Genomic DNA, 24,876 nt, shown 5'->3' with positions numbered 1-24,876 from the left:
GAGGCCATAAACCACCCTGTATAGTCACTATCCAGGGAAATGCTCTGCCTAGAAATCAAAACAAACAAACAAACAAACAAAAAACCAAAAAAACCAGGATAGCCAAAATAATCCTGTACAATAAAGAAACTTCTGGAGGCATCACAGTCTCTGACTTCAAACTCTACTACAGAGCTACAGTACTGAAAACAGCCTGGCACTGGCATAAAAACAGACAGGAGAACCAGTGGAATCGAATTGAAGATCCAGATATCAATCCACACAACCATTGACACCTGATTTTTGGCAAAGAAGCAAAAAATATAAAATGGAAAAAAAGAAAACATATTTAACAAATGGTGCTGGCATAACTGGATATCAACATGTAGAAGAATGAAAATAGATCTATATTTATCACCATGCAGAAAACTCAAGTCCAAATGGATCAATGCTCTTAACATAAAACCAACCACACTGAACCTCATAGAAGAGAAAGTGGGAAGTACACTTGAACGCATTGGCACAGGAGACCACTTCCTAAATATAATCCCAGCAGCAAAGACACTGAGAGAAAAAAATTAATAAATGGGATCTCCTGAAACTGAAAAGCTTCTGTAAAGCAAAGGACACTGTCAATAAGACAAAATGGCAACCTACAGATTGGGAAAAGATCTTCACCATCTCCACATCAGACAGAAGGCTGATTTCCAAAATATACAAAGAACTCAAGGAATTGGTCATCAAAAGAACAAATAATCTAATAAACATGGGGTACAGACCTAAACAGAGAACTCTCAACAGACAAATCTCAAATGACTGAAAGGCAAAGACACTTAAGGAAACGTTCAACATCCTTAGTCATCAGAGAAATGCAAATCAAAAAATTCTAAGATTCTATCTTTCACCTTTCAGAATAGCCAAGATCAAAAACACTGATGACAATTTATGCTGGAGAGGTTGTGGGGTAAAGGGAGCATTCCTCCATTGCTGGTGGGAGTGAGTGCAAACTGGTACAGCCACTTTGAATATCAGTATGACAATTTCTCAGAAAATTAGGAAACAACCTACCTCAAGACCCTGCAATACTATTTTTGGGTTTATACCCAAAGGATGCTCAATTATACCACAAGGACATGTGCTCAACTATGTTGATAGCAGCATTATTTGTCATAGCCAGAACCTGAAATGACCTAAATGCCTCTTGATCAAAGAATGGATAAGGAAAATGTGGTACATTTACACAATAGAGTACTACACAGCAGAAAAAAATAATGACATCTTGACATTTGCAGGCAAACGAATGGATCTAGAAAATATAATGTTGAGTGAGGTAACCCAAACCCAGAAAGACAAATATCATATGTACTCACTCATAAGTGGCTTCTAGACATAAAGCAAAGAAAAACCAGCCTACAATTCACAATCCCAGAGAACCTAGACAACAAAGAGGACCCTAAGAGAGACATACATGGATCTATTCTACATGGAGAGTAGAACAAAAAAAGGATCTCCTGAGTAAATTGAGAGCATAGGGACCATGGGTGAGGGTAGAAGAGAAGGGGACGGTAAAGGAGGGGAGTGGGAAAAATATATAGTTCAATAAAAACAATGAATAAAATAAAAAACAAAATGGATTAAAAAAATCTTGTTTTCCATCTAACTTTGCAGGATCGTGAATTGAAAAGACCCTCCCTTCTCCCATGCATCCTCTTAGCAACCTCTTCCCCTGCTCACTGCATACTAGTTTTTCTGGGCTCTCTGTTTGGTTCCGTTGGTCTGTGATTCTCTTTCTTCTGCCAAACCATTTTGCTGTGGTCACTAGGACTCAGCAGTATATTTTGGATGATAATGGCTCCTATGTTTTACTTTTTGCTCACAATTACTTTGTCTATTTGCATTTTTCTGGGTTCCATATATATTTGAAGGCTACTTTTATCTGTGAGGAATATTGCTGGTATTTATGGTAAGATTGCGTTGAATCTGTAGATCTCTGTGTAGTATGGACATTTAAAAATTTTTAATATTTAACACAATTGCTTTATTGATTTGTGAAAATTCCACAATATGCACCCCAATTCCGCTTACATCCCAGTTCCCCTATGTCCTCTTCTCACCCCTGTAGTGTTCCCCACACACGAAAACTAAAAAAATTCAAGCCAAATGAAACCGAACAACAACAACAACAACAAAAAAAAACAAAACCTTTTTACTCCCCCGTCTTTCCCGCCTCTCCAACACCTCTGCATTTCATCCTAGTGACATTGGGAGCCGTGGCGCGTCACTCAATACGTCCTTTTGTGTAACAGCTTGTCTTTCACAGGTTCATTGCAATGAGTCATTGGTGTGGTTCAAGGCCTCTGGTCTCTGGCACAGCATCAACAGTGGATCCTCACCTAAACTCCTTTCAGATACCCTGAAGCCATCCCGGGTCCTGGAGATCCTGTGGGCATCTCTCTACAGGTCCGGTCCCTTCATGAGCTCCAGCAGGTCCTAGACAGAGTAGATGTTAGGGTGGGCCAACCCAAGGCCCAGCTGTGGGCCTGGGCAGTAGTTGAGCTGGTCACTCCAGGTCACTGGGGCTGCCCCACATTAGGGAAGCAGCAGAACCAGCTCCTCTCTGCTCATACCATCAGGGTCAGTTCTTCATATCCTGTAGTGAGGGGTGGGGCCATCTCTCCCAAGTGCAGTGTGGGGGAAGGAGGAATAGCTCTCCCATGAGGGTCATGGCCAGCTCTCTTTCTGCCGTGTCCACTGACGGGCAGGGCCAGCTTTCCCAGGATGATCGAACGGTGGACTGCATCATCAAAGGGTGGGCTGGCTCATTGTGGTCCTCCGATTTCATCACTCATGATTCCTATGATCCCCTGTGGGTAATACAGACATTTTAACAATATTCTTGTAATTCATAATTCATGAAAAAAGAATGGTTTTCATTTTTATATATTTAAATATGTATATATTTGCATCATGAGCTTGTCATGATCAAGTTATGTAGAACTTGCTATGTCAACAGTCATGCCCTGAAGTCACATAGGTTGGCCCTCCTTGGTCACCAAGGTGCTTGGATTAAAGAAGGACACCACTATACCCTGCAATGTTTTATAGTTTTTAATTGTGGAGATCTATTATCTTGGGATAAATTTCTTCCTCATTATTATCAGAGGGACCAATCTCACAGTAACTGTGAGATTGCTTCCTGGATTTCCATATCTGAAAATTTGCTATTGCTATAAAGCCACACTATTGAATCTTGTGTGTTGGTTTTGTGACCCGAAAGTTTGCTCGGTTGTTTATCAGTTCCAGTAGCTTCTCCAGGGGAATTCTAATTCTCGTGGACAATATGCCGAGCTTCACATGGAGATGCATCCAATGTGGGGAAGATCCAGTAGCTGAAGAAATGTGGGTCCAGAGGCAGAGACAGCTGCAGCTGTGGAACATCTTGGTGTGCCTTCATCTGCAGGATGTGCTGTTGGGTGGTTCCCATCAACCTTAGCGGAGCTGTGAAAGGGAGGCTGTCCTGCATGGCACTGGCGTGGCCGGGGGTCACGTGAGAACAATTTTGGTGGTGTGGTCAGGTGAGGGAGCCTGATATAACGTTGTTGCTGAATGAGTCAAGGCAAGAAAATAGAAGAGTGTTGTGTGGCCAGTTCTTCTAAATCACGATGATATGCAAAATCCAGGTAGTGAAATGCTGCAGATCTTGTAACTAAGGTAGCAGGACACAGCGGATGCTACAAAAAGGAAAAAGAAGAGAAACAGAACTTGGAGGAATTTCTGAAGCAACATGTATTTTGGATTCAAATTTTCATGTTTTAGACTTTTGAGGTATATGTTCCCCATGTTTATTCTCATGCTTCTTCCTTTGAGGCTGGATAAAAAACGGGCTGACTGACAAGTTGCAAGGAATCTGAACAAAATAACATGCAGCTCTCAGGGTAATAAAATAGGCAAGGAGCTTTAAAGCTGTGAGAAGCGCTGTAGTGGCTGGTTTTGTGCATCAATTTGACACAGGCTGGGGTCATCAGAGAGGGAGGAGCCTCGGTTGAGGAAATGCCTCCTTGAGATCCAGCTGTAAGGTATTTTCTCATCTAGTGATCAACGGGGAAAGGCCCAGTCAATGGTGGTTGGTGCCATCCCTGAGCTGATAGTCCTGGGTTCTGTAAGAAAGTAGGCTGAGAAAGCCATGGGGAGCAAGCCAGTAAGCAGCGCCCCTCCATGGTCTTTGAGTCAGCTCATGCACTCTGGGATCCTGCCCTGTTTGAATTCCTGCCCTGACTTCTTTTAGTGGTAAATGGCAATGTGGAAGGGTATGCCAAATAGACCCCTTCCTCCCCAACTCTCTTTTTGGTCATGGTGTTTCATGGCAGCAACAGAAACGTCAATGAAAACAAAGGCTGATATCATTTATGGTTAGTTTCTACTAGAGAGATTAAATAGGTATCAGAATTAGGAATATTATAGACAACCCCCATACAGAAACAAAGCAATAAAAATGACAACAACTGCCTCTTTGTAAAGTGGGCTCAGTTTTCCTTTTTGTATTCTATCTTATTATTCTGGGGAGGTGTGGAGGACAGACGGGAAGTAAGGTGCACATAAAGGGGTCAGAGACCAGCCATGTGTAGTTGGTTCTCTCCTTCCGTCTTTAAATGAGTGCTGGGGACTAGATGTTCATCTTGTGGCAAGTGTGTTTACCCACAGAGCCCTTTCTTCCGCTCCATAAACTGTGTTCCTAAAGTAGGACCATAACTTCATGGGATGACACCTTTAGTTCTGTGTTGAGTGAAAAATAAAGCTAAAAATATTTACTACCTTACTCCTTGCAGGATCATGCATTGTATAAGATAGCAATAAAGCAAAATTCAGAGGGCAGGGAGGGGTTGAGCTCTTGCGAGAATCTCTGCAGCAGTGACAGCCCCTTTGTTCCCACACTCACACACAGATTAAACATGACCTCTACCATTGTCCATTTTTCATTAGCTGAACTGCTTCGTTGACCTTGTCGAGAGCCAGGGTGTGGGTGATTAGTGGATCTAGGCTGAATTTCTTTGCCGTGTAGTCAGAAACCAGCTTAGGGATTTCGTCCTTGGTTTTCCAACCTGGAAATACACAAAAGAACACAGATTTATGAAAGATTCTACCTATGAGATTTCAGTATAAAAGAATGTGGGGAATGGGGTGTGGATTTGACAATACCATATACACGTATTTGAAATTCTCAAACCATAAAAAAGAGATTAAGGAGAAAAGAAAGGAAGGAAGATAGAAAGGAAGACAGGAAGAAAGACTGGCCAATGTTAAACTGGTAGAGATGTTTTGCTTGCCCTAACAGGATAAGGCTATTTCAACCACACAACCCACAAACAGGTTTGTGCCCTTCATGGGACCTCTGATGCCCCAGACATCAAATTCAAAGCTAATAAGAAATAAATCTCATCTTGCAATGTTCCCGGTGTTAGGTTGCAAACTCTGTAGACCAGTGAATTCAAACAAAATGTATACTGAAGGCCATAGTCTTGAGATGCACAGATAAATGTAAAGGTTAGAAATAAGCACGGGGGAAGTAGTTCAGTTGGGAGAACTTGTGGCTGTGTGAGAGAAGCTCTAGGTTTGCTCTTCAGTACCACACTCTCTAAAAGCATAGAAATCTCCCCCCTCCCTCTGTGTGTATTTCTGTGCACAAGCACATCTGTGTTTATGTGCTGTGACATGAACAAGCCAAATAATACATGGGCAGAGAAGAACATCATGGCAGCAAATTTGATTTTTTTTTAAAGAAAAAAAAAAGGATATGATTGGAGAGGTGGCTCAGTAGTTAAGAACCCTGGATGCTCTTCCAGAGGACACAGGTACCATTCCTTATACCCACATGGCAGTTTACAGCTGTCTGTAACTCTGGTTCCAGGATATCTGACTCCCTCTTCTGGCCTCCATGGGCACAAGCCATATATGTGGTGTAGACAAATATGCCAGCAAAATACCCACCCACATAAGAAGAAATAATAATTAAAAAATAAAAAGTGCTCAATAGCACAGCGTATCTTATAAAAGAGAAAAAGGTTATTGTTATTACTTAAAATTATGTGGTGTGTGTGTGCAGGTACCATAGAAGGCCAGAGATATTGGATCTCCTGAAGCTACTGTCATCATGTGGACGCTAGGAACTCTGGTCCTTTGCAGAACATACATGCTTATAACTGTTGAGCCATCTTTGCCATCCTCAAGCTTCCTTTTCTTCATTCCAATTAATGTTGGGTTCTCTAGCCTTTCTACCTATTCTCAAAATGGCCCCAAACTCTTCTAACAGATGTATTTTAAAACTTAATTATCCTATATGTAACCACAAATTATAACTAGGGTTATCTGTTGTGACCCACGAGTCTCATCTATTTCTCTTCTGTTTTTATTGGTGATCTAATGAAGTATTTTTGTATGTATGTAAAAACACTTGTTGTTTATTATTTCAGTGGGAGAAAAAAAAAGACCCTGGGCTGGGGAGATGGCTCAATAGGTGGGGAAAGCCTGGAGAACTGAGTTTAGTGTCCTGAAAGTCCAGCTCCCAAGTTATTACCCAGGATAACTCAGAGACTACTTCTCCAAAGCGAGGATTGGAAAATTTCTATAATAACTTCACACAAAATCTGAGAGTCATTTTCCCTTTTTTTTTATTTTGCAATTCTAACCCCCTTGCCCTAATTTTCTCTAATTCTCTTTAGTTCAAATTCTCTGTTTTAATTCTCCTGAGTTTCTTCGGATACCTAGTTTAAATACATATTTTATGGGAGGCTTGAGGCAACAAAAAAGTTACAAAGCTACTCCTGAAGGTTATAGCACATTCCTTGAGTAAATGATAAGGGATAGAGCCATTTACTATGGCAACACAGGTTTCAAGACTGAGACCAGAGACTGGGGCCACAGTGTCAGGTGAGACAGAGAGATCTGCACACAGAGTGCAGACTTTAGCAAGTGAAAATTTGGCATAGTCTCTTATGTTGCTTTGCGTTAAAAACCTTGGTTAGGCATCTGTGACTTTCTCCTTGTGCATATCTGTAACGTTTTTAACTTATGATTTGTTTATACAAACATTAAGTCTAGTTTGAACTTGCTCTGAGGTAAAAATGAGCTAATTGTGTATAGTTTATCTTAGACATGGTAGAAATTGTTGTTTTCTATGTTAGTTTGAGTAAAAGGAACAAAGCAGCATTTAAGTGCCTTACAGTCCTCTTGGGATAATATATCTAGTTATGAAGCATATCTTAGTAAATTTTCTGTATGTCAAAATTATACAGCTTAATGAGAAGTCATCTTCCTGACCAGCCATGGATATACATGCCCATAAGATTGAGACACAATCATGAGATTACACATACATATCCCATGAGATTACACACTACAGTGCAGTGTTGGAGAGACACCACAGCTGCTTTTGCACATGTGAAATTACACACAGGAGCAACAGTTTCCATTGTTGGTGTTCCCATTCACCTTGACTGACTGGGATTTCCCTCCATCAGAAAATGATTCCTCTGGTGGGTTGACATCTGAACACTAGTTGTCACCTGCTGTATACTTCATGGCTTCCAGAGTTGGACTCCTGGAAGCCTTTAAAGGTATACTAAATCTTACTCTACAAAATTGACCATTGACCTCCACATAAACAATGAGGCACACACACACACACACAGAGAGAGAGAGAGAGAGAGAGAGAGAGAGAGAGAGAGAGAGAGAGAGAGAAGAAGGGAGGGAGAGAGAGAGAAAATATAAAATAAAGTGAAATGAATAAAGAAGGAAGGTCCTGGATACACAGACAAAATTAGGCAGTGTTTCTCAAAAACCAAAAAAGGTTGTGTTGTTTCTCAGCGAGAACACTAATGGGATTTTGAGTAGGGGAAGTTCTTTCTTGTACACACTATAGGAGGCTAGGAGATCTGTCTTGCCAACATTAGCAATACCCTTTATCAGAAGCTGGAAAACCAGAGGACTGTATTCTTTATAGGAAGAATTAACTTTATTAATGACTGTTGAGTGAATGTTTAACTGCTTAACGAATTTAGTTCTTTACAAAGGCTGTTCAAGATAACATGATCTTTTGTTACAAAGCTTAGCTGGACACATGCATTTGGAATGAAAACCATCATAATAAACTCAGCAAAGGAAAGCAGCAGTGGTATTTGTTCAGTGATCCAAATAGAGGAACTGAGTGGAGCTGCAGTGTTCAGACGAATTAGGGCTTTCCCGCTTACAGGCCTTGCCATTTACTTGCTGTATAAATGAAGTAGGTAATGTTCTGAATGTCTGACAATCCACTGGTCACTTGGAGATCACAGTTCTCAGTGCTTAGCAAACTCCTAATTCCCTGGTTTTGTTCAAGAACTCACATTACCTGGAAGTATTTTTTTTTTAAATCAAATTTTTTTGGGGGGGTAGGATGGCTCAGCAGTTAAGGGCACTGACTGCCCTTTCAGAGGACCCAAGTTTGATTTCCAGATGGCTCACAGCTGTCTATGACTCTAGTGTCAGAGGCCTGGGTACCCTTTTCTGTCCTCTATGGGCACCGGGCACCCAAGTGCTACACAGGCTTACATGCAGGCAAAACACCCACATACATTAAAGTAAACAAATACTAAAGACTTAAAAGCTGCAACAACAAAAAATGTAGGTTGCTTTCAGATGAGCCCAGAATCCTAGGCAGTAATACATAATTTCATTTATTTTCTACTTTAAATAAAAGTTTTCTAATGCTTTTATATTTTTAATAATGGAAAATAAAGGATTCCATGAAACGATTTATATCTCTGGATAAGAGAATTTTCATTTGCTTGGAATGAAAGCACCCCCCTCACCTTGGTGGTGTCTCTTGAAAAGACGACTCCATCATTTTTCTGGGATAAGATATTATACTGCTCTGACAACGACTGCTAATATCTGAACATATACCTGAAGGAATCCCAGTGGACATTTATATAATTTAGCTGGGGTACTGCTATGGATTTTAATACTGTTGAAGTTTGGGTAGTTTTGAACCTAGGACTTCAGCAATTGACATGACTATTCTGCCACTGAGCTCCATCCCCAGCGCCTAGACTCTGCTGTGTTGTTTGTTTTGCAAATCAATAAAAACTCGCCTTTTTCTTTTTCCCTCCCTTTGTATGAAATAAAGCTTACAAAGAGACGGAGGATATAGTTAATATCTACTTTTTAACTTGAATTTTAAACATTGAAACAGGAACTGTCATCTAGAATTGGTTGATGTCTTTTCTTGGGCACTTCTGGCCCATTTTCTGTTTCCTCATTCTAGCTCCTCACTGGTAGCATTCAGCCTCTTCTGTACGTACCTCCCAAAACTGACCCTTTCAGAGTACGTCCTGAGAAGAACAACTTGCTGCTGATGTTGAGCTGAACCCAAGAGGCAATTACTCCAATGATCACGCAGACCCCATGGTCCTGGTTGCAGGAGGCCAGGGCAGTTGCCTGTTGTAAAACAATGTAAGACAGAAAAAGAATAAAACCACCTACTTCAAAGTTGGACCACTCTTATTCCGCTTGATTGCTTAATGATCTATGACTTCCTTTCTGATTTTCCCTGTCCTTTTTGAAATAGCATCAATATTATGAAGATGTTCTGTATCATAGGTAAGTTATTGTTTCCGCCTAGAGTAACATTTGGGATTTTAGGATTCAGAAAACTGAACAGAGATGAAAACCGTTATAGACCATTGTGGTAATCAAAGTAACAATAGTTTCTGTAATGACTGTGACTGTGGGTGGCTGGTTTGAGCTGATGGTTTACTTTTAGATACCAAAAATGATAGTCAGATGTTTGTGTAGTATGTCATGCTAACAAAGTGATCACACACCATCTTCCTATTCATTATTTTCAAACAATTTTTTTCAAACAGTGCTTTTTTCAGAATAAGACAGGGATAAAGGCTTTGCTATGTGTTTCCTTGGGTGAGAGGGTTATCTGCAGTGAACTATAAGAAATTTTGAATTCGGGAAAAATACTCAGGTTGGAAGAGACACCTCTTTGCTTTCTTTCAATGTAACTTCCTGGAAGATGGGTCCATGCAACAGTAATGTGTCATTCCGCCGAGGCCAGAAGACAGCTCTCCTCAGAGTCTGGTGTGATGGCATTCATGTTTAACTCTGTGTGTTAGCCAGGTTCAGACAGGAAAACCACCACTCATTTAGTCAAACGAGGAAATGCTTTTCTTGGTTCAGAAGCTCACACCTGACATGGAAGATTTTACTGAAAGACAAAAGCCCATGGTTTTCTAGGCCAATTTAGCAGAGCCTCATCTCATTGGCGTTTCCTGGCTTGAAAATGTTTGGCATCTCAGGCCACCTGTGGTCATGTAACCTATGACTAGGGGTTCTTTATGCTTAATTGAAGAAGTATTTTGCAACAGAGGGGTAAACAAACGCAATAGCAGACTTCTTGGAAAGTAAATGGACAGAATGTCCTAGTGGGTTTGTCATGGACCACAAGGAAAATTAAGTAGAGGGACGTAGAAGGAATTGTAAGATGTTCATTCAGTTAAACTAGAAAACAACAACAGGTGTAAGATGCGGGTGGTTATCACTTCCAAAGACCACATACCACTATTTCTGGGTTTCCAGTGACCTCAAAGGAGAAGTCTGTTCCGCCATTCGTCATATCAAACAAGACTTCCTGAATGGGATTGTCAAAGTCTCGCGGGCTGATGCACTCAGTGGCACCCACTGTCTTGGCCTTCGCGAACTTGTCTTTGTTGGTGTCCACAGCGATGATCCTGGCTGCTCCAGCTGTTTTACAGCCAATGATGACAGACAGACCAACACCTCCAAGGCCAAACACAGCACAGGTGGAACCTGGGGTCACCTGGACACAGATTAAAAGCAAAACAAACATGAACGTTCCCCTCTCTGGTAGAGGGTGATGCCAAGTCTCATGCTAGCAAGGAAGCTTCTACCAGTGAGCTCTTCCCCAGTCCTCTGTGTCCTCAGTGACTCTGGGACACCAAGACAGTTTCGAGTAACATACACCTAGAGAATTTTAGTTTCTCAGGCCGTTTCTAGGTGTGTGATACTTTTACCACAGGAGCAAAACCTACCTACAAGGAGTTTCAAGTCCCAGGGTGGAATTTGCATAAATGGAAGTGACGTAATGAAATTTCACTCCATCTTAGGATTCATTTGGGCAGAGTACTTCATTAGTTCTAGACAGTTTGGAATTATTTTAAACACCTCATCTTCTTGAAAACTTCCCTTTCTCTTGTCTACCAAATTACTTCAGAGTCATTGCTCATGGAAGCTTGCTCTCTCTGTCTCTCTGTCTCTCTCTTCCTTTCTTTGCAGCTTGCAGTGTGGCAACAATTTAAATTGAACCCCTTCCAACTTGATAGAATGTGCATCTTGAACATGCTCTAAAGGCACAGGAAATAAAGGCCTTCTCCTTGACATTTGAAATAAGAATTAGAATTCTGAAGGAGCCCAGTGGAAGGAAGACCTCATGTAAGACCATAAGCTTTAAGGGAATTTTAGGATACCAGCTTTTTTTTTTTTTTTTTTTTGTCTTCCACTTATAATCTTTCTGATCCTGGATACCATGAGATGCTCAGCTTTGCCCCACTCTGCATTTCCTACTGTGACTTCTGCCCCAAGGTAGCCCCCAAGACTGTGTCACAGACTAAAATCTCCAAAGTCGTGAGCTAAAACAAACCTTCCTTCTTTGTGATGTGGCTACTATAGGTATTTTGTTTTAGTGACACAAAGCTGATGAAGATACATCTCATCTCTGTGCGGAGCCTTGAGACTAAAACACAGTGGACAGTGCAAAGACATAAATATCAAAGGCCCCTTAAAGAATTGAGCTGGGGTGGTTCAAGTGATATTCCAAGAGAGGGAGCTTAACTGTAGCCCGTTCACTCAGAGATTCCCTGGCCAATGTAATCACCTCTCCATCGGTTCTCTTAAAACCTTAGAATTTTATTTGGTGTGGCCTTATGGGAGTAGGTGTGGCCTTGTTGGAGGAAATGTGTCACTGTGGAGGTGGGCTTTGAGGTCTCATTTATGCTCAAGCCACACCCAGTGAGACAGACTACTTCTTGTGGCTTGTGGGCAGAGATGTAAGAACTCTCACCTTCTTCTCCAGCACCATATCTTCCTGAATGTTGCCTTGCTTCCCATCATGATGATAATGGACTAAACCTCTGAACTATAAGAGAGCTACCTCAATTAAATGCTTTTCCTTTCTAAGAGTTGTGTTGGATGTGGTGTCTCTTCATAGCAATAGAAACCCTAACAAAGACATTGGTGTACTTGGATTGAATCAAGGACCTTGCACACACTAGGCATGTGTTCTGTCCTTGAAGGACATCTTCAGTACTTCTCCTTTTCTTTTTTAAACATTCACTGCTAAGTAATATACTATTAAATTAGAATGTAAACTTGATGAGTTTTTAGCGGCAGAACAGTGGAAACTTTCACTTTTGCTTGTTAAACTGGAATATAGAAAGACATAGTCATATTATAATGTATTATATTTGAAGTCTGTATACCTATACCCCTGGATGTCAAGGAATGTATGGGAAGGCAACCAACTAATTTAATAAACTTAGCAGTGCTTAGAGGTAAGCTTATTTGCTTGTTTTTCCATGGGATATGATCATGTGGTGCCCCAACGTGAAAGGTATTTCACCTCCTTATCCCACGTGTTCTATTTTAAAATGCATGTAAATGCCCCTCACCTTGGCAGAATTGATTGCAGCACCAAAACCAGTGGCAAACCCACAGCCAATTATGCACGCCTTCTCCAGTTGAGCATCTTCATCTATCTTGGCGACTGAGATTTCCTTTATGACTGTGTATTCAGAAAAGGTGCCTGTAGCGATATATTGATGCACCATCTTCCCTCTGCAGGTGATTCTGCTGCTGCTTTCAGACGTCAGATGTGTCCCTGACAGTCTTTTTTATAGGTGAAAGGAAACAAACTTTATGTTATACTGTATTAAAAAGCTTAAATCTCTCTCTCTCTCTTTTTTTTTTTTTGGTTTTTCGAGACAGGGTTTCTCTGTGGTTTTGGAGCCTGTCCTGGAGCTAGCTCTTGTAGACCAGGCTGGTCTTGAACTCACAGAGATCCACTTGCCTCTGCCTCCCAAGTGCTGGGATTAAAGGCGTGCGCCACCACCGCTGGGCTGCTTAAATCTCTTCAAGTGAAGCTGAATTAGACTTTAAGAAGATGGAGTTATAAAGGCTTACCTAATTTCCTTACACATGTTGTTCTTGGAAGTGAGGCAAGTGTTACATTCTCCACATTGTGGCAAACATAAGATGATGACTTTGTCACCTAAAAAGCAGAGTAACTTATTAGGGTGCTAGTGTTAAGTAGTCTGATTTCTTAGGATGTCAACGAGGCATCAAGAAGATGTGATAATGAAGAACTATTTCCATGTTTAATTGTGTTTGGCCACCAACATAGTTTCAGCATCCTGTCCAGCCCCAGGCCATGGCTGAATCTCTAGGAGCTGGCCCCAGGTCCACCCACCTTGTTAGGCACTTTTGGAATACCCAGGCAAAGAGTTTAGTTGCGTGCCTTTGTGGATGGTGGATTGAAAGAAAATGGCCCTCAAAGGGAGTGTCACTATTAGGAGGTGTAGCCTTGTTGGAGTAGGTGTGGTCTTGTTGGAGGCTGTGTGTCACTGTAGAGGTGGGCTTTGAGGTCTCATGTGCTCCAGTTACGCCCAGTGAGACAATCCACTTCCTGTTGCCTGCAAGTCAAGATGTAGGATGCTCGACTACTTCTCCAGCACCATGTCTGCCTGCATGCCACCATGCTGCACCGTGATGATAATGGACTGAACCTCTGAAAATGGAAGCCACCCTAATTAAGTGTTTTAACTTTATAAGGGTTGCCGTGTTCGTGTTGTCTCTTCGCAGCGTTAGGAACCCTAAGACTGCCTCCAGGTACATCTTATGTCCTCTACATTGATTTCTACTGTGAGGCTTGAGTCAAAATAGATACAGTGCTCAAAAAATGAGGTCCAGGATTGGGAAAAGATTGGCTACAAGCTGTGCTTTGTGTTGTACTTCATCTCTCTCTTTGTGGCCATGGAGAGCAAACATATTCCTGTATTTTTTTTTGTGTGTGTGTGTATGTCCTTTGTACCTCTATGTTCAAATTAGGAGAAGATCAGAGTGTCTTGCTTGGGATGAGTTAACTGACTGATTCATTGTCTGATATTGCCAAGTATAACAATTTATTATAAATTTTAATTTAAAAGCTTTGTTAGAATTTAGGCTCTTCTATTTTGGTTTTAGTTTTAGGAGGTCAAAGATCTCTGCAATGAAAACTTGGAAGCTGAGAAGAAAGAAGTTGAGGAGGAGGAATTAGAAAAGGGAAGAGACTCCCATGCTCATAGATTAGCAGATTGAACATTGTGAAAGTTACCATTATCAAATTATAGATTCAATGTAATCCCTGTGAAAATTCCCATAACATCCTTCACAGTACCAGGAACCCCCCCCCCCAAATCCTAAGATTCATATGGAAGACCCAGGATAGCCAAAACAATCCTGAGCAAAAAGAACAATTCTGTATAAATTATCATAGCATATTTAAATTTGTATTACAGAGTTATAATACTAGGACAAAACCAGACATAGAAGATCCAAACTTAAGTGTATATATCGATAGCCATCTGATAGTTGGCAAAAATTCACACCGGGGAAAAGACAACAGCTTACACATATAGTGGTGGGGGAGAATTGTCTGTATTCTGTCAATCATATTTTAAATAAAGGCTGATTGGCCGGGCAGGAAAACCAGATAGGAAGTAGAAATGATGTAATGAGAACAGGAGAATTCTGGGAAGGAGGAAGTTGATTCCTCCCACTTCTGCCCAGACCACCAAAGCAGCAGGATGTGATTTTCTCCACTTAAAAAGGTACTGAGCCACACGACTAACATAGATTAGAAAAATGGGTTAATCAAGGTATGAGAGTTAGCCAGTGAGAGGCAAGAGCTAATGGGCCAATCAGCTTATAATTTATGGAGACCTATGTGTGATTTTCTTTGGGGCTAAACAGTTGTGGGGAACCCAGCAGGACAGAAACACAAATAAGCAGACCACTCATGTTACAATATAGTGTTGGAAAAACTGGTCTTTAATATAGAAGTTTGAAATTAGACCCATATGTATTACTCCTCCCTCTCCCCCACAAAAAAGAAAGAAAAAAAAAAAAGAAAGAAAAAGAAGAAAAAACTCCAAATGTGAACTCTGAAATGCTGATGCTGAAACTCTAGAAAAAGCATAGGGGGTACCCTACAAGATATCAGTGTAAGAAAGGGCTTCCTGAATGGAGCTCCATTTGTTCAGTAATTGAGGCCAAGAATTGACAAGTGGGGCCTCACAAAACCAAAAGGAACAAAGGGAAGACTCAGTTGCGTGAAGAGGAAGCCCAGAGTGGGAGAGGATGTGTGCCTACTGCATATTTGATAGGAGATTAATATCCAGAATAGATGAAGAACTCAAAGAATGAAGGATCAAGAAATCAAACAACTCATTTTGAAAAATGGGCTAACGACCTGAACAGAGAGTTCTCAGAAGAAGAGATAATGGCCAAGAAAAATTGTTCAACAACCTCAGAAATGAAGTATATGCAAATTAAAACCACTTTGAGATTTCATCTTACCCCAGTCAGAATGGCTTAGGATCAAAAAAACAACTGGCAAGTAATGATGGTAAAGACGTGGGGAACCGGAACCCCTTCGTCACTGTTGGTGGCATTACAGACTGGAATCCACTCTGGATTTGCAGTCATTTTGAAATAAGCATGCAGACTTAATTTAAAAAAAAAACATTAAAATTTGTTTACTATATGACCTAGCTAAACTATTCTTTGTCATAAGCCCAAAGGACTCACATTATTCTACTCCACAGATATTTGCTCAGCCATAATTATTGCCACTTATTGGAAGCAGTGGCAAGATAGAGGCTATATGCTCCTCAATGATGAAAATATAACGGGATCATGGTCTTGATACACAGCCCAAAGAAAATGAATTCATGACATTTACAGGTAAATGGATGGAGCGGGTAAGGTGACCTGGAAAGACAAATGCCGCATGTTCTCTTATGTTTGTGAATTTGTATTTTGGATTTGAGTATAAATCCTGGAGCAACGTCAGAAGCCAGGAAGACACAAGGAATCCTGGGAGAGAAAGTGAGAAGGAATTCTAAAGAGGAGGCCGTAGGACAAAGGACAAAGATGCTGTGAAGGGGGAAAGAGAAGAAATAGTGTGAGGACCAAACTGGGAAGTGGAAAATAGGGTCATACAGAGGGAGAAAGAGTCAAGAAGGATAAATAACACTAAAAGTATTGGAAAAATCTATAATGAAATATTATTTTATATATAATAAATATATATTCACACACATATACACATCTATACATATACATATATACACACATATGTATACATATATACATACAAATGCATATCTATGCACACATTTATGCATATCTATAACCCATATAAACATGCATATATATGATTTATACATAACCATACACACATACATATCTATACATACATTTGCACATCTGTACCCATGTTTATACTTATCTGTATACACAATAAATATCTTTATATCTAAACATACATATACACATCTACACATGTATTTATACATATATACACACATACACACACATCTTATTTAAATAGAGTTTCCAAACATCAGGTAACAGTGCTTTCTCCAGGAGCCATAGACTATCAACCTCCCAATGCCAGTGAAGTCCACCTCCTTTCAAGTTGTTGGCCAAGGGGATCCAAGAGACCCAGCCAAACAATATGGGACACTGCCCTCACTTTATTTACCTAATTATTCATTTTTCTTTCCTCACTTGTTAGCGCTAGATTGGGTGCATTCTACTTTAGAATGTAAGTGTGAAGACTAAAGCTAATATCAATCGCTGTGTAATCTAGGGACCGTTCTGACCATCCCCTCTGGGAAGTGGGCACAATTTCACCTTTCTTTTTATTTGCTTCATTGTGACACACGTAAGGGATGCCCTTAAATTGGTTTTTTGCTGTGGGCTCCAAAACTTGCCGTTTCTCGAGGCCGGATGTTGCTTCCTACCTGTTTTCACTGTGCTTACTCCTTCTCCCACACTCTCGACTATTCCAGTTCCTTCGTGGCCCATAATGATGGGGCAAAGCTGGGAAAACTCTTTATCAGCCAGACTTTTTATATCCGTACCACAGATTCCTGTGGCCACCATCTGCGTGGAAAGCACAGAGAACTGAGATTTGTCTGTCGCGAAGGAGCTTCAGGTCTGCGGCTCTGAGACGGTGTCTAGTGCAGCGCTTCTAGTCAGCACTCATTGTTGACAGCTGTCAATAATTATTTCTGTAAAAGAGCGTGGTGTTCTACCTCCACTAATTTCCAAGCTAAAATGCTGAGTCACAGTTTAACAATTTCAGAAGAGAAGCTGGGGAAGCACACCGTGTGCATTGGTGAGTGGCTTCTCCACTGCTGTGAGAAACTATCCCAAACAGCTCGCAAAAGGAAGCGTTTTCCCTGGGCTATTCTTTCAGAGGGAGACCTGAGGAATGGAGAGAGGGGCACGGCAGCAGGCAGCCAGAGCAGGAAACTGAGAACACATCTTCAACCAAAAAAGGAATCAGAGTACATTCTAGATGTAAGGGAAGGCTGTGAACTCCCAAAGCCTGTCCCCGATGTCTTCCTCTGGCAACGGCGTCTCTCGGTAATAAAACACACCATCACCAACAGTACCTTCCTCTGAGGACCAAGTTCAAACACTTGAGTCTTAGGGGGAAGAGTCCAGTTGAAATCACCTCAGTATGGTGCCGAAGATCCGACCTGGCTTGAGAGCGGAAGTGTGGAGGAAGGTTACTAATTATAGGATTAAAAGGTTGAGGCGTTAAGACAGAAAACAGTAATGTTTCCTATATTAACTAAAGTTTTAGTTCATTTTGTAAAACACATTTAAAAGGTGTGTTAACAATTCTGCTTTAGTGTAAGTCACAACTCTGCTGTGCTGACACAATTGAAGGAAGTGTATTCAAACCTCTTGGACCCAGAACCGCACCCACCAGCCTGTTTTCGTGTTCATTATTTTGTTCTGGTTCTGACACTATAGCTGGAATGCTCCTGTTAATCTTTGGCAGACAGGTTTTTTTAATTTATCACAATCATCTGGATGATAATCGTTAGCAGCGCCACCCCCACCCAGCCCGTCTCCTCCTGCCATCACCTCCCTTGCTCTATATTCTGGTTCAAATGCACAGGTGAGAGTGTCACATTGCAGCTTGTCAGAAAACGGTTGGGTGTCTTGAGTCTAAAACTAGTTGTGAGAGTTGTAACCTTGCTGGAGAGTACTCGATTGGGATGTTAAACACCACCCTCCTTGCTCAGTAGAGAATAGTTGTCAGAGAAGGTTCCTTGAGAGGAGGGTATGGTTTGTGTGGGTAAGGGAACTTAGAACTATCTCTCTGTAGTCCATCCATAAATAATACATACTTTCCACTGCTGTAATGGAAATGATCTAATGACCTTGAACGACAAGACACACAAACTGCTTTCTAGCTCTCTGGGAGCCAGCTGGAGTCATCTGGGGATATGTCCTCTCCAAACCAATCAGTCCATAACTTCAGAATCTCAGGGATGAGATGCAGTTGGCATTTTTCAAGCTGCTCAGTGATTCCAGGCACGTAACCAAGCTTGAAAACCCCCATCGAGTGAGTTTTCTCATTCTACTAAGCAGTGTGAACAGACAGCAACCCTCCCTAACTTTTCCCTGACAGAAGAAAACTGTGGCTTTCTTTTTGAGTTGGAAATTCTGAAAAGGATATAATTTACAGTGAACAGCTTTGGGTTTGACGTGGAAATGTGGATTTTGTTTTACCTTTATTCGAACTTCCTTTGCCCTTGGTGGGGCCACTTCTATCTCCTCAATGTCCATCGGGGCCCCAGGCGTCCAGAGCACAGCGGCTTTGCATTTGATCACCTGGGTAGAGCAGATGAGGGGAGAAAGGGAGACTTAGCAGATCTGAAAGGTGGGAGATTCTTACATTAATCAGTACTAGAAAGTACTTAATTCAACTAGACTCAAGAGGAAAATAAAAGAATTGGAAAATCTGAATATATACTGATTGTGGCTGTTACACCAATACAATTTTTTCTTAAGCTTTCAGCCTCTATATTTAAATTGGTCTAACAAATAACACATGTTTATAGAAAAGCACACATATATATGTAAGAGTCTTGCTATGTAGCCCAGGCTATCCTCCATCTTGTGATCCTCCTGCCTTCACCTTCCTGGGCTGCCAGTATAGGCACATGCCACCATTCTTGGTTAGATGCTAAGCATTTGCTTTTATCATGAGTGAAATTACCCACTAGTTACTTAAGAGTTGTAATGAAATTATAATGTGGGCTTATTTGTTATCCTAGATATGAGGGATTTAGGAGGGAAGCACTGAGTTATAGAGCAAGAGTGAAGTCCATCTAGTAATGGTGGCGATCAATAAATGGTGATGGAATCATTGGAGATTGGTATTGAAGAGATTTCTGATGCAAAAGCAGTTCTTAGGAGTTCAGATATCAACCCATCACTTTCTTATAAATTATCTTCCATTTTTATGTATTCAGTCACTACTTTTGTGTAGATGACTTGGATAAACCGTATCTATAGGGCAGATTTCCCCTAAAGATTTAGATAAGCATTTTTATGCTGTTTGACTGTCTTCCATATACTGTGAACTCAACATGTTAATATATAAATAAGACATTCTTTCTCTCATCTGTACCCTAGAGGACACAGTACACAATTTACTTTCCTTGTTTCAACCATAAAATTCAATCATTCACCCAAGGCAGAAACCCAGGAAGTAACCTTAATTTCTCTCTGTCCTCATTGCTAGCAATCAGATACTTTCTGGAATCTGTACCCTCCTCTCCTTTCTTGCTACTTCTCTGGGATCTGGACCCTTATATTGCCTTTCACATGACCCATTGAAAAAGGGCTTTTTGCTCCACTGGCTGGTGTTATCGTCTTCAGATGCACCCTCCATATCATTGTATCCGCCATCTCCCAGACTAATACATTAGAAGTGATGCTTCTGCTAGCTGCTTAACAGAATCCATGGATATCACAGTCTCCTCCTTGTCTCTCTGCAGTCCTATTTCCTGCCACTTTCTGCCTCAGCCTTGCTTTCTTGGAGATTATCAAGTGGGAGATCCTCTGGCCTCTGTACTTTCCCTGAGGTTTCAATTGCTTACAAAGTCTTGTCCTCTATTACCTGGTGAGTCTCTGTTTCTCAGATAAGTTTCTCCCTCAGTGCCACCTGCTCTGGGAAGCCAGTGTAGGTTTGAAAATTTCCTTGAACTGCTATCGTCCAGATCTCTTTTGCAGTCCTTGCACAGCTCTTAGCTAACTATTAAAATGTAAACAGTTAGGTCTTTGTATGATTATGCAATGCTTGGTTTAAAAATGGAAAAATTAAATGAAGGGATAATTAACTTAGCTGGAATTGACATAATGTTAATTATTATTTTGATAATCCTTATTGTCAGTTTGATAATTCTTGGTTTATCTCTAAAAAAAAGCTCTTTGATATGAGTGCCAAGATATAGGCCTTAGAAAAACTTAATAAAACAAATCATAGAGATATTCAGATCCATACAGATAAATTTAAAGGAGAACCAATTTTAACATCATATTATAAGGTTAGAGAGGATCAGCTAAGGTTTTCAAGCAGCCAAATTTAATTTATCCAACATCCTTACAGAAATTGCCAAATGATAGGTATCTTCAAAGCCGAATGGACTCCTGTAAAAATGTTAGATTTAAGGAAATTCAAGGAAGTGATAATCTCATATGGCATGTATTCACCTTTTGCGGAGAAGATGTTAAATTTGTGGTCAACTTGTAATAGAATTATCTCTCAAGACTGGAAAGACTTGCTTACAGCAGTCTTGGATCCTGGTCCTCAATTACAGTGGAGGACTTGTTGGAAAGATGAGGCTAGGGCTGGAGGTATAGACATCTCCCAAGACCAACTTCTTGGAGAAGGCGATTATGCTAATGTACAAAGGTAATTTCTATATGATGACCACACCCTGGCTTTATGCTGTGCAGCAACTTTGAATACTTGGGACAGTATTGAAGAAATAGGAAAGAAAATCGAGCCATTTACTAAGGTTATACAGGGTCCAAAAGAAACCTTCACTGATTTTTTTTTATAAAGATTGACTTTAGTTTTAAAAAGAATGATACCAAATTCAGAAGTTAGATGAATAATAATAGAATCTCTGGCTTTTGAAAATGCTAATTCACAATACAAAAGGGTAATTAGGCCTTTAAAGGCAAGATGAGCATCCTTGGAGAAATGGGTCTGAGATACAATCGATATTGAATCTCATGACCATAATGATGTTTGGATAGGAGAGGTGATTTCCAGAGGTTTGAAGAAAAATCCATATGTTGAGTGTTTCAATTGCAATAAACAAGGTCATCTAAAAAGGGATTGCAAACAGGGTGTTCCTAGAAACAATGCTTTTCCTAAGAATAATCCAAACAGAATGCCCCTCCCTTTTGGAGTATGCAGAAGGTGTGACAAAGGCAGGCACTGGATGAATGAATGTAAATCAACGAGAGATATTTAAGGTTGGCCAAGATCAGAAACACTGATGACAACTTATGCTGGAGAGGTTGTGGGGAAAGGGAACACTCCTGCATTGCTAGTGAGAATGCAAGCTGGTACAACCCCTTTGGATGTCAGTGTAGTGATTTCTCAGAAAATTAGGAAACAACCTTCCTCAAGACCCAGTAATACCACTTTCGGGTATATATCCAAAGGATGCTCAATCATGCCACAAGAACATATGCTCAACTATGTTCATAGCAACTTTGTTTGTCATAGCCAGAACCTGGAAACAACCTAAATGCCTCTTGACCAAATAATGGATAAGGAAAATGTGGTACATTTACACAATGGAGTACTACACAGCAGAAAAAATAATGACATCTTGAATTTTGCAGGAAAATGAATGAAGCTAGAAAACATTATTTTGAGTGAGGTAACCCAGATCCAGAAAGACAATTATCACATGTACTCATTCATAGGTTGTATTTAAACATAAAGCAAAGAAAACCAGCCTACAAACCACAATCCCAGAGAACTTAGACAACATTGAGGACACTAAAAGAGACTTACATAGATCTAATCTACATGGGAAGTAGAAAAAGACAAGATATCTTGAGTAAATTGGGTGCATGGGGACCATGGGGGAGGGTTGAAGAGGGGAGAGGAGAGGCAGGGAGGGGAGCAGAGAAAAATGTAGATAGTGTAGGAGGTCCTTCTGTCCATGTGTTGCTTTCATTGGTTAATGAATAAAGAAACTGCCTTGGCCTAGTTGATAGGGCAGAACTTAGGCAGGCGGGGAAGACAGAACTGAATTCTGGGGGGAAGAAAGGGGAGTAGGAGAGAAGCCATGGATCCTCTACCTGAGACACCAGTTAGAATTTTACCTGGTAAGCCACTGTCATGTGGTGATACACAGATTAATAGAAATGGATTAAATTAAGATGTAAGAATTAGCCAATAAGAAACTAGAGCTAATGGGCCAAGCAGTGTTTTAATGAATACAATTTCTGTGTGATTATTTTGGAACTAAGCCAGTTGGTCAGCCGGGATGGGACGAATAAGCAGGCCCTCCATCCTTGCAACATGTAGAGCTCAATAAAAATCAATAAAAAAAAAAGATATTCAAGGTAACCCTTTTGCTGTTGGGAAACTCCCTGGGGGGCTCTTCTGCAGGCCCCATGCCAAATTTGTTTCAGTCATTCCCTGATGTCATGGAGAAAACGTCTTCCCAGAGTAATTGAAGAATCTAGTGCCTTTTGTGAAAAACACGATTATTTCTCTGGATGATAGATAGAACAGCTTTAGAAGATAAAACAAAAATTTCAGTAGAAACCATGAAAATATTATAAAGATTCGAACAAGAGAGACCTCTTGATTAGGAGAGATAATAGTTCATCAAACAGCTTGACCATTCAGTCTAACCTAACTTATACGACTAACAAATGCTTCTCCTTTGTTCAGATATAACTTGCTGAAAGGTAACCTCCCCAAAGTTAGGGTTGGTGCAGGGTTTTGTTTTCATCTTTTCAGGAGAATGAAGGCATCCAGCTAAGGAATCTGAAGACCACTGGACAAATGAGACATGGGAAGAAAAAGGACAAAATGTCCCAAGAAAAGTGTAAATTAGCCTATTTGTATATCACATCTCCAGCAGGATAAAATTTCATAAATCTTCCCAAATGTTTGTTTCTGCTGTTCTCTACAGACACATAATACAAATGGTCTTTTTGTAGTCCCAGTTCAATTGAAAATTAAAGCTGCTTTGGAGTAAATGTGTGGTTCTCTCCTTCTCTAAACCCAAGCATGCTTATTAAAGTAAAATCCAAAATCTGTCTCATGTCAGAAGAGTCGCTTGATATGGGATAGAAGAAAAGCCAAAACTTAGGAACTATTGTATTACCACTAATCTCATAATCCTTTGGTTTTATTTTGACTCTTTAACAGCTTTTCTTAAGGCATAAATATTATCTCAAATTAATAAGATTAATATATATGCATATATGTATTAAACTTTTTGTCATGATATTAATGGTCATTATAGTACTAACTGATTTTAGGAAATGTAGTGGCATTTCAATTGTATTTTAATAAATAAAGCTTGTCTGGGGGTTGGGAGACTAACACAGCCACACTGGTCAGCCTTATAGCCAGGCAATGGTAACACACACCTTTAATCCCAGTAACCACACTAGTTGCCATAGAAACCGGGTGATGCATGCTTTTAATCCCAGTAGTGTATGCCTTTAATCCCAGCCCTAGAGAGGATTATAAAATGGGAGGAGATGGCTCTCAGTCACAGTCTCATTCTGAGATTCCTGGAGTCAGGATCACCATTTCAGACTGAGGTGAAGATAAAAGCCAGTGGCTGGCTGCTTTGCTTTTCAGATCTTCAGGCTGAGCCCCAATTTGTTTCTCTCTCTGAGTTTTTAATTAATCATGCTTCAAGGAAAAGGCATCATCTAGCTTTCTGTACATGACTTCAGGTGTGGGTCTCTATAAAGTAACTAGGAATTACGTTTTTTTATACTCTGGATGTACATAACAAATACCGATCCTTTAACCTCTTTGAGATCTGCTGCATATGACATTTAAAATGTTTAAGTTTTCTGCAGTGAATTATGACCATGCTTAACAGTGAACTTTGAATTCTTCAAAAGGTTGATGGGGCCCCACAACGATGATACCACCAGAATTATAATGCCACTAAGCTGACAAACACCACTCAAAGATTGGCGTTGGCCTGCAAACTGCTCAGGCCAATTTCAAGGTGGCTCGCTGAGATGCCCCAGCCTCACAGACTATTCTAGCCAGGACTTGAGATAAGTCCTACACCTTCCAATTATGCAGAGACTGGCCAACAAATGATACAGCTACCTCTCCCAGGAGGTGACAACTCAAATTTTCTTTTCAGGATCCCCTAAAGATACCATCACTCATAGATAGCAGAAAATAAATTTAAGAACACGACATCCACATTCCCAAGAAGTGTGTTGGTCATTCAGTGAGTTATGAATATTTGTCATTGTTTAGGGGGAGTTGGTTAAAAGTTGTTATTGGTAATGGTCAGGAAAAAGTTGAACAAAAGAGATTAGATTCAGAGTTCTTGTTTTGAAATGAGAAAAGGGAAATATAGATATGACAGAATATAAGAGTAGATTAATGAATCTACTCTGAAAAGAAAAAGGGGGGGATATAGAAATAAAATAAAAAGGTAGATTATCGAATCTACTTTTAAACCAAAA

The 24,876-nt window shown here is 40.4% G+C and overlaps 1 protein-coding gene across 1 annotated transcript; it reads right to left on the bottom strand.

Annotated features, from left to right (window-relative positions):
- Window positions 1–3,685: 3,685 nt before the first annotated feature.
- LOC130889990 (alcohol dehydrogenase 6) lies at window positions 3,686–19,005 on the bottom strand. Its single transcript, XM_057793882.1, has 8 exons — window positions 18,892–19,005; window positions 17,103–17,244; window positions 13,219–13,306; window positions 12,708–12,924; window positions 10,580–10,840; window positions 9,315–9,450; window positions 4,940–5,078; window positions 3,686–3,710 (listed from the first exon to the last, which is right to left on the bottom strand). The coding sequence occupies exons 1-8, from the start codon at window positions 18,946–18,948 to the stop codon at window positions 3,686–3,688; spliced, it is 1,065 nt and encodes a 354-aa protein (XP_057649865.1). The 5' UTR covers window positions 18,949–19,005.
- Window positions 19,006–24,876: the final 5,871 nt, after the last annotated feature.

This window comes from Chionomys nivalis, chromosome 18, assembly GCF_950005125.1.
Source record: "Chionomys nivalis chromosome 18, mChiNiv1.1, whole genome shotgun sequence".
NCBI lineage: Eukaryota > Metazoa > Chordata > Mammalia > Rodentia > Cricetidae > Chionomys > Chionomys nivalis.
Note: the sequence above shows the minus strand (reverse complement) of the source record. Positions and strands in the feature narration are given on the sequence as shown.